The sequence below is a fragment of the Apteryx mantelli genome, chromosome 1 (assembly GCF_036417845.1).
Source record: "Apteryx mantelli isolate bAptMan1 chromosome 1, bAptMan1.hap1, whole genome shotgun sequence".
NCBI lineage: Eukaryota > Metazoa > Chordata > Aves > Apterygiformes > Apterygidae > Apteryx > Apteryx mantelli.
Window position 1 is genome coordinate 127740576 of NC_089978.1, and position 14044 is coordinate 127754619.

The following is a 14044-nucleotide window of genomic DNA, read 5'->3' on the forward strand; positions in this document are numbered from 1 at the left end:
GGGTGAAGCCCGTATTTCATCCAGGATTTGCCCTTGTATTTTGGAAGTCTAATTCCAGGTGCCACTGCTGCCATGTTCATCCATTTGCTTTAGACTTTACTTCCATGAAGTTCATTCTACTTTTTAAATTAAAAAGGTTTTAAGTAATTTTAAGTTGAAATAACAGTAACATAAACAAACATTCTGGACCATTAGAAGCTGGAAATATTTTTTCTTTTGCATTTAAGGTGGGGAATACAATTTTAAAAATCTGTGCACTTCTTAATTACTGGTTTCTTTAATGACAATTCAAGTGAGATAATGACACTGGTAATAACAGAATTATGGAGAAGTTATAATTTGTTGTTTAATAAAAAATACTATTAGCAACATTTACACTAAGTAATGGATTAGTGAAATTAACACTGAGAGCCAGTCAGTCATGATGTAAACTGATGCAACTCTACCGACCCGCCTGAAGGCTGAATTTGGCTCAGTACCTTTGTGAATTATGTGCTTTTTACATAGTACTAACAATTTTGTGCTTTTACATGTGCCTTGGTATTTTTCCCTCCTAAGTACTACACCATTTTGGCCTAGCACCTACTTCTTTCCACGAGTATCCATTCAGTCTCATGTGTGCCCTTTCAGTACCTTCATGCTCAGTGACAGCTTTGCTCAGCTCTTTTTGAAGCAGGAATATGAAATAAAAGGGAAGCAGATAAAACATTTCGAGCCATGTGAGGCGAGCGCATACCTTCAGGAGTGCTGACTACAGTAAACAACTGTGACTGTAACGTTCATGATAGCAATAATGACCTCAGTCCACGGCATTTCCTAGCAAGTACTGGGACTTTGTTTTTGAATGTCTGCCCAAAGGTGCCAATTTATTTGTTTAATAGGCTAGAAAGGAAAATTACAGGCATGAAGAGGAGCTGGAATCCATATGCTGCTCTCTAGAGCATCAGCTCTCCATACTGCCCAAACTAGGCTTCCTTTTGTAAGTCTTAATTCCTGAATTACACAAAGAAGCATCTTACTGGTGCTTAAGTGTTCTTGCTTTAACAGTCTGTTCTTAATCAGCAAACCATGTACTGAATTTTAAGCATGCACTTAAATCTCACTTGGGAACGTAATGGGATTCAAGCTGGTTCATAAAGTGCTTTGTCCAGAGATGGACAAAAGCTTGTGCTGCAATACATTTCTGAATTGGGAAAACAGACAAACAGGATGTCTAAATACAGTACTGGACTGAGGCTCTGCCTCAGAAACAGTTTGTTTCTGTGGCTTTGAGCAAGTCACACACAGCCATAATTTAACAAGTGTACACCCAGCTTTTGCCCAGATGGAAATATCCTGCCCCGATTTCCAAAGTATCTGCAGCAAAAATTCATACAAACCGCTTCTGGGGAAAGTCGGGGGGAAGGAGACACAAAGTATGCAAACAAATGCAGACTCTTGGTCCTTAAGTCCATTTGCCATCCACTCCCAAGAAATTATCCGACTAATCTATGTCTCTCTCTTTGAAATAGGCAATAAGGCAGGGCTATAACCCCCACAAAGTAAGGAAGGGGCCAGCCCAGGAAGGCACAGAAAGGTTCCTCAAGATGGGCATTCTCTTATAATCCAGCTCATTTTCTCTTTTCATAACAAACCTTTCCACCTTCACAGCTGGTTTAATTTCCAGCAGCTTTTTAACTGTTGCTGAGTCCCCCTTCTTGGCAAGCAGGGCTGATAAACTGTCTCACAAAGGCCTAACAAGGTCATGTCTGTACAGTGCTTAGAACATGCAAAGTGCAATATAAGTGCTAAATGTTCTTATTTCAGAGGTTAATGAATTAAACTCCAAGGAATATATGCACTGAGGTAACTATTGCTTAAATACTACAGTGTCTTCCGATAAAAAAAGAATTCAAATAACTCTCAGAGCTTCTCTCTATAGGAAAGATGAATCCTGAATATATCATTAATATTAAAGTGGTAATACCTCATTTATATTCTGTCAAACTTTCCACAACTGTAGAGTGCCCTTTAGCAAAAGCAGAATCTAGAAAGTGAACTGAAGTTTTCTGAGAAACAAAGAATTTTGCATGCCATTCTTCCACACCACCTCTGTGATATTTATAGCACTGGTCTGCTTCCCTCCATTACATCTGAGAAGTTAGTGTCTCATAAAACAGAAACAACGTACAATCCAGTTTCATATTCAGCATTCTAATGGTTGAACAGCTGGAAATATCATCAGCTAGCATGGGTAAATAGGACCATAATCTGCATGAAAGTTCAGATATTATGCCTTAGTTAAATCCATGCTCCATCATTTGGGAATCTGCAACAATACATTGTATGAAACATTCAATGCACAAGCTCCTATCAGAGCACTCGTACCTCCAGGTCTGGTGTACAGACTGATTATCCAGGCGGTCAGAAAAGGATTTCTGCACTACTGTATAAAACATTGTACATACCTTTCCTTTTTCATCCCTATATCAATTTTGGCCACTAATGGACACAAGATCTGATGGGCCAACGATGTGGTCCATGAAACCAAATCCTGTGTTCTTACGCATTGTGTGATAGATTTAAGACATGGCACAGAAAAAGTCAATAGCACACTAAACAGTAAACAAATACTGCTGTAAAATGCTGATGTAAGTATATACCACAATTCAGCTGGCTTTCAAGTGTTCTTCACAAAACACTGAAAACATCCCAACAAGGTATCCCATTTCTGTTAAAACAGTAACAGCTGTATTAGGTCATGCTTAGTGGTTTCTTCTTGTTTTTTTTAATTCTACTGCTCCTGTCAAATATTCCCTTCATCGATGCTTTGCAGCTGAAGTCTTTGGCTAGCATGGGGTCTGGTACTACGCCGTGTGTTCATACTGCTTCCTGGCAGAGTCCGCACAGGGAACAGAGCTCCTGGTAAAGCCTCCTCCCCAAATAAGCTGATTTTCACATCTGCTTCAATAGCTTTTGCTAAACTGGATGCATAACTGTCCAGAGATTTATGGACTTCCGCTTTTACATGAAGAACAGAATTCTTCGCAGCTTCTGGAAGAAAAAAAAACAGTAGAACATTAACAGTCAAATAGCATGACTGTGAATTCTTCAAGACTAATACTGGTCCTCTTGTAAAGATATGATCATGTCTGCTGCAAAATAACACTCTACACAGCACCTTTACCAAGAATAGCCAGGGTTCCCAAACCATTCTATGAACATGAAGCGACCCTAAGTCACGTAGAGAAAGATTATCCCCAATTCAAGAAAAAAAAAAAAAATCTAAAGAAGCAAAGTGCTTATACATATATGTTTAACTTGGAATTAAACAAACGTTGAATGATTTTCTGGATCTGAATCTATGCACACAGTAGTTTACTGGTCTGAATTTGAAGCCAACTAAAGTCAAAGGCCATCTTTCTCCTTACTACACAGACTACATATGAATAGGGACAGTGGAAATTGCCTGAAATCAGGCAAGAAGTCATACAGGAGATTGGAACAAAACTCTCAGTTCTTACTTCCTTTGCTGTGCACAGCACTTACAACCTTACAGGCATTCTCAGTGCACTTAAACTAAGGTCTCACACTTACTGACGTGCAGTGTAAGAGCTATTTTATAACATGCTTTAAGCCCAGCAAACACCAAACTTTGTGTTTATGGATTAGCAGTCCCCAAATTCCAAGTGCTTCTTCCAAGTAGTGAAGAAAATCAGCAAAGCCTACTGTTCTTAGGCTTAAATTTGCTCTGCTGGCTTCCGTACTTCCACTGGAGACGCTGTTGAGTTCTGAATAACAGGAGAGGTTGAAGACTGCTGTTGCAGACAGTAGAATACTTGTTCCCAGCCTTTTATTACCTTGGATACACCTAGTATCCAGGGTTGATGTTGGTGCTTTTATAACATCTATATACTTCTTTACACACCAGCATGTTGGGTAACACTGGTATTCATCCTGAATATAACACTCCAATGAGGCTGCTGAAATCATTTAAAACCTGAGACACTCCTGACAACTCCAAGACATACCAAGAAGACTTTGCTAAACATGCAGGGAACTATTGCACTAAGATCTCCCTCCTCCTTTGAATCCCACAAAAAATTAGATACCTGCCCCTATCTAATCCCTTAGGAAGATGATGGGAAACTTATGGCAATATACTGGTCCAAGAAAATAGTCAGCTCATGCTGGGAGGAGGGCAAGAGTGAATTTTGCAAAGACACTTACAAGAGAAAATTCCACAGAAAGTGTCTCTCAATAGCAACAGTATTTCAGAATAATAAAAATCAGTCAGTTTTTGTTATTATTTGATTCTTACAGGCATTATCCTCATTTTTGTGCTGTCTGCAATCATTTATTAATTCATCTATTCATGATCAAGTCTTCTAGTCCATATTACCATAATTATCAGCTTACTTTACCATATTTTACAATCACAGCAGCACTTTGCTATTACAGAATCAACAAGTGAGCTGACTGAAAAATAAAATGCATGTGGCTCATCTACTTTCACCTACTGCGAAATATGCAAAAAGTAAATGAAACAATGAAAATGTATTCAGAACATTTAAATCTGTAAATGGAAGGATTTTAACTCTGTGAATGACAAAGTTGAAAGGGGGCAGCAAAGGAAACACCGGGATAATGGAATCAAAGTACGAAGGCAGGAAAATATATTCCTTGAGAAATGTAAACAAGATAGACTGATAGCAGCTGGATGAGTGGAGTTGCAGAGAAGACACTGCTGTGCAGCATAAATGGTGTGTATGCAGTGAATCCCAGCTTCTGGTTCTTGTCATTATCTGGTACTACTTGAGAACCGGAAGACTGACCTGCTCTTACTTCTGCTGTTCCTGCATGAAGGATCAGGTCTCTCTGGGTGAGCAGAGAGACACTGGATACATTCTAACACAATTATGAAGGTCCTGGGAGGTTTCCTGAGAGGGCAGCATAGTTGGTTCTGAGTATTTCCATACTTACCCTCTACAAACCGACACAAACCCATACAAACCCACCTTTAATTTGTTCCACTTCATCTTCAAATGTCACTGAACTCCTCCTTCGAGGAGGACAGATGCAGTGCGGGGGATGAGGGCCATCTGAGCTATAATCTTCTAGAAGCATTGCATCTGTTCCTGAAACAAAGCAAGAGTTCTCAAGCAAAACAGGGTAATACTGGGACACAATAACAAGGCCACCTGAAGAAAGGAGCCAAAATTTAAGTGGTGGCAAAAACTTTTCAGTTTATAGCAATCCTTTCAAAAGATGTCTAAACCAGCTTTTGAGGGTAGATTTCAATTTGAATTAAACACTGCACATAAAAAGAATGAGGTCAGAGTTTTAATTGAAAGGATTTGGAAGTATTTTCATTAGCTATCTAAAACCTCAAGCAGCTCTGAAATCAGCTGCAGAGCTTATAACATCTATAGGACATCAGGCAAAGGCGAAACCTTACCTGCAGTAAATAAAGGGTGAAGTTGAGGGCAACTTCCTCCATGTCCTGATCAAGACAGGGGCCAACAGTGCCCGTGTTAGAGGCAGACAACCAAAGCTGCCAAATGTCACACTTGTAATTAGCACTGGATGGAAATTTGAACTGGGGAGTTTTCTGTTCAATTTATTTTGTCTCTAACAACTTACCTGGACTTTCTTAAAGTGTATTTTAATGGGGGAAAATCCCCTGTTGGCTGGGAATGATTTTCCTCCGCTGAGTCACTTTTTCATGAAACATTTTCTTCTTAACCTCCCTGCACTTTGCTTTGCACTTTTCTAATCTAAAATATGGTGCACAACAAAATTCATCTTGACATCTTTGCCTTGCTTTCACACAAAGGGCAAGACTGCAGCCTAGTCCACCCTTGTGGTGCTGGTCCCCCTGCTGTAGAAGCAGAACATATGTTTCAGGGAGACACTAGGACAATGCCAAGCAAGTACTCTTCAGGGAAACTGCTGCTGCAAGGCGTAACTTGTGTGCGCTTGGTCTGTGACACTTTACTTTCAGTCTATTTACTCCTGTGGTGTGACAACTGGCCAAGGACAAAGAGCCTTCGCAGGTTTCATAGCTCCTCCAGATGGTGGCTTTTTGCCACTCTTCACCCACTTGAATGCTTTTGAGTCCCAAATTTATTCTTTCATAGGGTTTCCAGGGCCAATTTTACAGAATGCGAGAGAAAGACATTGCTGGGGAGGGGATGTGCCTTTAGACAACATATTGATCCATGTCTGCATTTTGCTGACAATTCATTGTTATATAGCAAAGTGATAAACTTTTTAAGGTTTTTTTTTTTGGTGTATCCTTTCATATGCCTTTTCCAACACACAAGAGACAGAAGGAACTGCTCTCCTAACACACAGTACAAAATGAGCTAATTACTTTCTGTGCTGTTCTGGGGATCAATTGGGGTTTGAGGCTTTGTCTACTGCAAACAAAAAGGAAGCCCTTACTGATGTCCAAGGGTACAGAATCAAACTGCTCCTCATCACAAATGTAGTGTGCAATGGAAAGGTAGCATTAGGAAGAAAGAGATACTTTCTTCGAGGCAGAATTTTAGCATGATTTTTCAAACACGCACTGAGTGAAGAGACTAGCCTCTCATACTTACAGGGTAGATCTTTGTCTTTGGAATAATTGATCGTAAGGCAGCATTTCTATCAATTAGGACTCAGATCTTCTACCTCAGTATCTGGTATACAGCTGGCACCACTTGGATTTTTCCTTTCCTACTACTTTATCTGCTTTTTTACAATGTGAAAAGACCAGCTTTTTACCAGGGTAGATACAGACAACTGCATTGCAGGTCATAGTTCCACATACTGCAGCAGACAGCATTAGAGAGGGACTAAGGCTTCTCCTCTTCAACTCCACACAGCAAGGGTGTAAAGCAAAACTGTATTTCACAGAGGATCACTATGCATCCATTCCCAGGGTATGGACTGCATCCCCTCCATAACAAACGCTGGCACTTCTAACAGTATTCTGTATGTATCTGGTTTGGTCATTTGTTTAAACTGTTCAGTATCATTCCTCAAAAGATGCTAACACAGCATGCTCTGAAGTGATGCAGGTTTCACAGGATGCTATTCTCCTCTGTCACATACAGCTACAGAATATCCATAGCTGTCATAAAACTAGTTTAAAGCAGCTACAAAAATAAATCCCAGCTCCCTAGTCTTCCTTTACAGAAGTAAGGAAGAGACCTCTAACACCAAGCAAATGTTAGAAGATCACTCTTCAGTGTCTATAGAAGAGAAATGGTCTTTCAAATAATCTAATTACAATTAAGGATTTTAGAAAATGTCCCTAGAATGGTAGCTGAAATAACTCCCAGAAAATCCTGCTACAGTTCTGGATAGAAAATGACTGGTAGAACCCTGTGTTCTTTTCCAAACCATCTTGAATTGGGAGATTTTAAGTAGCCATCATAACCTGAAACTATCTTAAGTGGTTTTGTTTCGACTCCAGGATGAATAAGACAATGCCTTTTACAAACTAGGAAAAGAGAAGCACATTCTCCCCAGCACTTTGTTGCTCTGTTCCTTGGGGATACAAGGAAGGTCCCTGAAGAATGACAGAAACTAAAGGAGAAGGGCAGGAGCAGTGTATCGTGTTCCCAGGAAGCATTACCAAAGGAAGGTCATTAATCCCTAGAGTAAGCAGAATTTTGCAGGTAGACACGTTCAGAGCAGGAGAGAAAAACAGCAACTGCAGCAGTTCTTTGTGACAACTGGATGCTTCATGTTATTCCTCCACCAAGAACCATCTTTGTGTGAATACAGACCATCCCAGAGATTTCCCAAATTGCAAGTGCAATCTTCTGCCCAAGAAAAGAGAGCAAGAGACTTTTAGTTACCTGAATCTTGCGAGCAGCTGAAACCTGTGTCTCCTGTGCTGCTGCTGTTTCCTAATGGCCGTCCACCTGCCATGAGGGCAGTGAGATGGGGAGATAGTCCCAAATCTGCAAAACAGTTTAATTCTCATCACATACTGGATGTTTAGGGGGTCTACAACAGTAAAATCCTCTTCCAGTAATACCCACTGTATTGGCTTATTTACCCTTCTGTCCGTAAAACTTACCCCACTGATTCCAGTGTACAGCATTTGGACTTCCCATCTTAGAAACCCAATCAGCAGCTTTCAAGCATCCTTAGAGTTCTTCTATATGGCAAGTCTCCTTTCTATCTATGCCATCTCCCTCCCACTCTTTTTGCAATTGCCTGTATTTATCAGCAAGCCAGGCTGAACATAGAGCAGACATACTCAGAGAGATGGGGACTTTCTCCAGATACCTTCTAGCCAGAGAATGAACTGGTAGCCACGTGTGGCTGTGACAGACCATTAGTGTAGCAGGAAAGTCACTAGTGAGGTTGGGGCACCAAGATGCCTGCCTTCTTTCACATCCCCAAAACAGGAAGGGAGGAGATTCTAGGATTCCTGCAAATGTGCTGTCTTTGGATCTGCTTAAGGACTGTTTTTTTTTCTCTCAGCCTCCACCTGATACAGCTGATAAATTTGAAGCTGTCAGTTGCTCGTCACTTGGAAAGAGAAAGGAACTTTCTGTCTTTTCCCTCTCACCTCAGTTCCCAATGAATTCATCCACAACATCTCCCGGATACAGATTTGCCAAAGGGAGGAGTGTTAGCAGCTTGCGGTGTGGCTGCAGCTGCAGAATTCTTTCACTTACATGGAGTCTCTCCCAGTGATTCCAGGTTTCAGAAAAGACAATGGATGCCTTGCTGCTCTTCCCTCCCTTTTATATTTCAGATCTTCTTTCCCAATTAAATAACTTCAGTTCCTGCCTCTGCATGCAATGTCCCGAGGAACACCATGAAGATGTCCTAGTTTTGGAGAGTTTCAGAGCATTCTGAACAGGATCAGGAAAATGATCAGAAATCAGGATTTCATTGGAGCTCTTGGCCTGCAACTCAGGAAGGTGTCTAATAGGTTGTTTCTTCTCCAGTTATGGTATTTTCTTCACAACCATTAAGACTAAAAATGGAGTTTATAGAAATTTAAGACCAGTGTAACTTCAGTGAAGCTCAGAGAGCTGTAGCATAAAGCCAGGAATCAGAGCATGAGTGCCACAGGATATATTATTGGTAGTGCTCAAATTTGGATTACATAAAGTAGTAACAAGTACATATGAAGAAGATCTTGAGAGAGAAAAAAAGTTTTTTTCTTTCTTTTTTTTTTTTTCAATTAACCTCATCACCATGTCTTTTTGGGAAAATTTTACTAGAGTAGGAGAAACTCCCACAAAAATCAGCCTCCTTCCTGGTGTCTATAATAATTTGAACAAAAGACCCCTGAAACCTCCAGAAACACCCCACTTGCTTACAGAGCCCCGAGACATGCCAAGTACACACAGACACTAAGCACTGTTCTTACTAGTACTAAGGAAGAGTGTCTTTCGTAACTACATATCTTACCTGTGATCCTATTGGAAATGCTAAATAGCCTTGATGTCCTGTGCCGCTGAACAAAGGACTCGCGGTAGTACCGATCCCCAAAGCACATTCCTAGTAGTTCCTTGCGCACCGTTTTGTTCCACAGTCCATAAATCAGTGGATGGCAAATGGCACTGGAAAAGGACAACCATGTAGCTAATGTCTCCCAGGCAGGGGAAATACTATTTTTTCCCCAAAGTGCCTCTGATGTAATTACTACCATGTAAGGCCCCCACGTAATCACAAAAGCACCGATGACAACCAAGATGGTTATGAAAGCTTTGCACTGGTTGGCAGAGTAGACAACTCCTTGGAAAGCGTTCCTTCGGCTGCCTGAAGATGATGTGGAGGTGCTGGAGTTCTTCCTCCCATTCCTCTGAGATTCTTCCTCCACAATAACCACGCTACCACAGTGGATTTTGCGAGCTTTAATCCTTGCCACACGGAATATGAATCCATAGCAGATCATCATGACCAAGAAAGGCAGCAACGCACACCAGATCTGCCAAAAGGCAGTGTAGCCAGCCTCTTTATGCCAGGCCGCCACACACATCCATTTGAACTGGTCAAATTCCAAAGATGACCAGCCAAAGAGAGGAGGAAGACAGCCAATAAGGGAATGTAGCCACACGTACACAAGAGCTACCACTGCTCTGTTGCCTGTAATCTTCATTGGGTAAACCATCGGGTACAAGACAGCATAGTACCTGGTGGACAAAAAGGAAGAGTCAATAGGAGCACAAAAAATGTACAGTAAAAAAGGAACATATTTTAATGATATTGGTATCTAGTCATCTTTGTAGAACACGCTCTTTTCTCCAGACCTCAAAGTGGGCTCAGAGGCCTTGTTATGAATAGTTTTATTTAAGAATCACATCTTTGCCGGCAAGACTCTGAAAGTCACCTGAAGGCACACATGCAGCTATTAACTCTGTCTCTCTGTGTGAGTGCATGCTTTGGATATATTTGGAATTTTGTTTACTTATTGTTTCTCAAGTAATATGTTATTATACCATCAACAGCTTTAAAAAAACTCTAGATGCATGACAGCATTTTGCATTATTGATGACAACACTTTCTTCTGTTCTGTGTCAAAATCTCATAGGGGGTGAATGAAATCAATGGTAAGTCGTTATAATGTAATGTATGGTGATCCACTGCAGTGCTTCTCGACCCTGTGAACAGCCAACAAGTCCTTCTGTGAAACGACTAGGCAATTTGTTTTCACTCATTATAAGAGAGATGCTTACCGGTCTATTGCTATGAGCCCAAGAGTGAGCATGCTGGCTGAGCTGATCAGCATGTAGAGCAGCGCTGAGAAGTTGCACCAAACAACTCCAAAGATCCATTCCCTCCTGATGGAGCTGGTGACAACGAAAGGTAGTACCAGTACAGAGAGAAGAAAGTTGGAGAGGGTCAAGCTGAACACAAACTTGTTGCTCAATGTGAGAAGGTAAGACTTCCGGTAGAGGGTAACAACAATCACCAGGTTGCCCAAACAGATGAAAATGGCAATGACAATTATAGCAATAGACTCGGTGACTCTGACAGCCCCGTTTTCCTGTGTGGTGAGGTTCCTCAGGCCCTTCACATTGATGAGGGAGGAATTGCTGCTCATGGTCAGAGTGTGCAGAGCTGGAGCAGCCAAGACATGCTGAGCAGCTATAAGCAGAAAAACAACACTCAGAGACATTCAGGCAAGATTTCCTTACACCCTCTCCAAAGATCAAGGGCTCCTTTACTCATATTAATTAAACTTTACCTGTAGGATACAGGAAACCATTTTAGATGGGAAAACAAAGGGGCAGGAAATTGCCCATGGGCACACCAAAGAGGTTAATGACAGAGTTAAATCCTGAAGAGGGGAGAAACCGTCTGAAAGACAGAAAGAGGTAGATGGAAAGGGATGGGGGGAGGAAGAAATAAGGAAGAAAATTAAAACATTTTATTTAATATTTTTCTAGGGATCTTACTTGTTTCTAAGTACTGATCAGCCATACTTACCAGCTGTACATCTCACTCAGTCCCTTCATCTAGGCTGTGAAGAAACAATAATGATGCAACTATTAGTCTTTGTTTCTCTCAATTAAAAAAAAAAATCACTTTTTTTTTTCCTGCCTGCTTATCCTAACATTGTATTCTGCCCATGTAGCATTTTCTGGTGGTCTGTGGATGCCTGGCTAGTCATACCCTGCTGACTCTTAACAGTTGCTAGGTAACATTCAAAGAATCAGGGAGCACTGCAACATACTCTCCTAATGTCACTTCTCCACGTACACGATCACCTTAGCTACCACAGTGATCACTGCCCAACATCCATCCCCCTAAGTCATAACCTCAGTTTTGCGAGACCTCAGTATTTTCCTCAGGTCTGCAGCAGTCTTCTGCCTGCTGTCTACCACAGGCATTCCTAACTGCTTCATTCAATCCTTCACCCATCTGCAGGCCAGCACACTGAAAAAAACACCAAAAATGCATGTATGAAAACTGAATAACCAAAAAAGGAGTCCACCAAGTAATAGGAAGTTGATCTTAACATTTTTTGGAAATCAGCGACCCACTAAAGGTATCTCGCTGAGACTATGCCCATCCATTGTTCCCAAATGGCCAGGAGTACTCAAGAACCTCTTCCCTCTGTGAGGCTGTTATGGCCTTAGGCAACATTGTCAGGCTGGAGAGCCGTATTTTTTCAATTTTTATCTATGCCTTCCTAAGGGCCTAACTGAAGACATTATTGAGCCATGCTTTGTAAAATCTAGCTTAACTCTTCTCTAGTGAAATTGTCAACTGTTTGCAATAGTGTTTCTCTTAAAGTTTCTCTTTAAATATGCCTGCACCACCTTTGTGAGTCTTTCCAACACCTTTTAAAACACATAGATTTTAGAAAAGAGGCTATCCAAGACCAGCCATAGCCTCTACCTATACTAGTGACACCCAGGTAACATGCTCCTACCCTTCCCCTCAGAGCTGCATCCAGCCCTGCTTTACCCAAAAGGAGGAAAAAGTGCCCAGCAAACCTGCCCAGCAGGCAGCAGGGAACAGCTGGCTGTTAAGCAGAAGGGCCAAAGGGCCTGGCTCTGTGGGCCCCACCTCAGACAGGGGCAACTGCCTGGTGGGACAACCAGGGGGGTGGCGGCCTCTTTGCCCAGGGCCAGCACTGCTAGCAGTGCCAACCACACACTGGCTGCAGGGCTGGACGGCCAGTCACCGGCTGAACTCCTCTCAGGGAGACGAAGCAGCAGGGAGCAGGCACGCTGACACACACGCACGAGCAAAGCCCTTGAGAGAAAGCCAGTGCTGCTTCCCTGATTAAAACCACGTGCGGTTGCAGCACCAGTTGGCGAGAAAATGGGGTGGGGGGGAGAGCCGCGGCTAGCGGAGCGTTACTTTGTTAAGCGCAACCCGCAAGGGTTAAGCGAGCGGAGGGAGAAGCAACATCTTCGCGGAGCACCTTCGAGGCGAGGGCCTTCGCCGTGGGGCCCGCGGCGGGATGCCGCAGGGCCGGGAGGCAGGTGGCGGGAAGCAGCCCCGGCCCCGGGCAGGGCCCCCTCCCCCGCTGCCGAGAGGCCCCGGGAAGAGCCTCCGTTTTGCCCCCTCCACCGCCAACAACGCGCGGGGAAGGGGGGCAGCCTCCACCGGGCCGGGCATCCCTCAGCCCTCCTCGTATCGCCGCGCCGAGCCCGCCCTGCCCCTCGGCGGAGAGCGGGGTCCCCGCCCCGCTGCCGCCGTAACGGCCGCTCCCTTCCCCCCTCCCCCGCCCCGTAACGGCCGCTCCCTCCCGCGTAACGGCCGCCGCAACGGCCGTTGGCCCGGGCGCGCGCTGCCCACACGCACTCACCGCCGCGCCGCGCCCGCCGCCGCCAGGGCGGGACGTTTGGGATTACAGCGCCCCGGGCCCCCCGCCGCCGGGAGAGAGGCCCCGAGCCGCGGCCCGACCCTCCCCGCGATGCCCATGCCCCTGCCTCCTCCCCGCCGCCCGCGCCGCGGCGGCCCCCTCCCCTCCCCTCCGCTCCCGCTCCGCCTCTCTCCGTTTCCTCGCCCGCCGTCCCCTCTGCCCGGGCTTCCTCGTCACCTTCGCTAGCGCTTCCTCCTCCGCCGCCTCTCCCCGCACCCCTCCGCCCCATCCCGCTCGACTGCCCCGCCGCCGGGGCGGCACGGAGGGCTGCGCGGCGCAGGCGGTACTGCGCTGGTCCCGGAGGGCAACGCGGGGCGTTTGAACACCCATCGTGAGGGGTCGGCGATACAAACTGCCTCTCCGAAGAGGGCTGCGTCTGGCTGACCTCAGCTTGTGATGCGAGATCAGGGTCCCTCCAGCACCGCTTGCTCTCATTCAGCTGTATCTCCATTTGGGGAGAGAGGGGTCTTTTAGCAGGGCTAAAAGACTATCTATCTACTATCTACTAGTAGGGCTATCTACTGTGCCGCCTTGGGAAAATAACTCAATTACCCTGCCAAATGGGGACAATATCATCTACCCCACAGGTTGGTACTGAGGCACTGTTATTGGTCTGTGATATGTTAGATCCCTTCACAGCCTTCATTCATTTGAAACCTCGGAGGTTCAGTAGGAAGGAATCAATTTTACACAGATTAGGAGGTGAAATGACTTGCCCAAGCA

The 14044-nt window shown here is 44.1% G+C and overlaps 1 protein-coding gene across 2 annotated transcripts; it reads right to left on the reverse strand.

Annotated features, from left to right (window-relative positions):
• Positions 1-328: 328 nt before the first annotated feature.
• GPR161 (G protein-coupled receptor 161) lies at positions 329-13340 on the reverse strand. Of its 2 annotated transcripts, XM_067301496.1 has the most exons (7): positions 13265-13340; positions 11431-11464; positions 10677-11088; positions 9409-10133; positions 7833-7937; positions 4998-5117; positions 329-3033 (listed from the first exon to the last, which is right to left on the reverse strand). In XM_067301496.1, the coding sequence occupies exons 3-7, from the start codon at positions 11042-11044 to the stop codon at positions 2786-2788; spliced, it is 1566 nt and encodes a 521-aa protein (XP_067157597.1). In that variant the 5' UTR covers positions 11045-11088; positions 11431-11464; positions 13265-13340; the 3' UTR covers positions 329-2785. The 2 variants fall into 2 exon arrangements, with proteins under 2 accessions (XP_067157597.1, XP_067157589.1); XM_067301488.1 differs by lacking the exons at positions 11431-11464; positions 13265-13340 and having other exon boundaries at positions 10677-11119.
• Between the last annotated feature and the right edge of the window lie 704 nt (positions 13341-14044).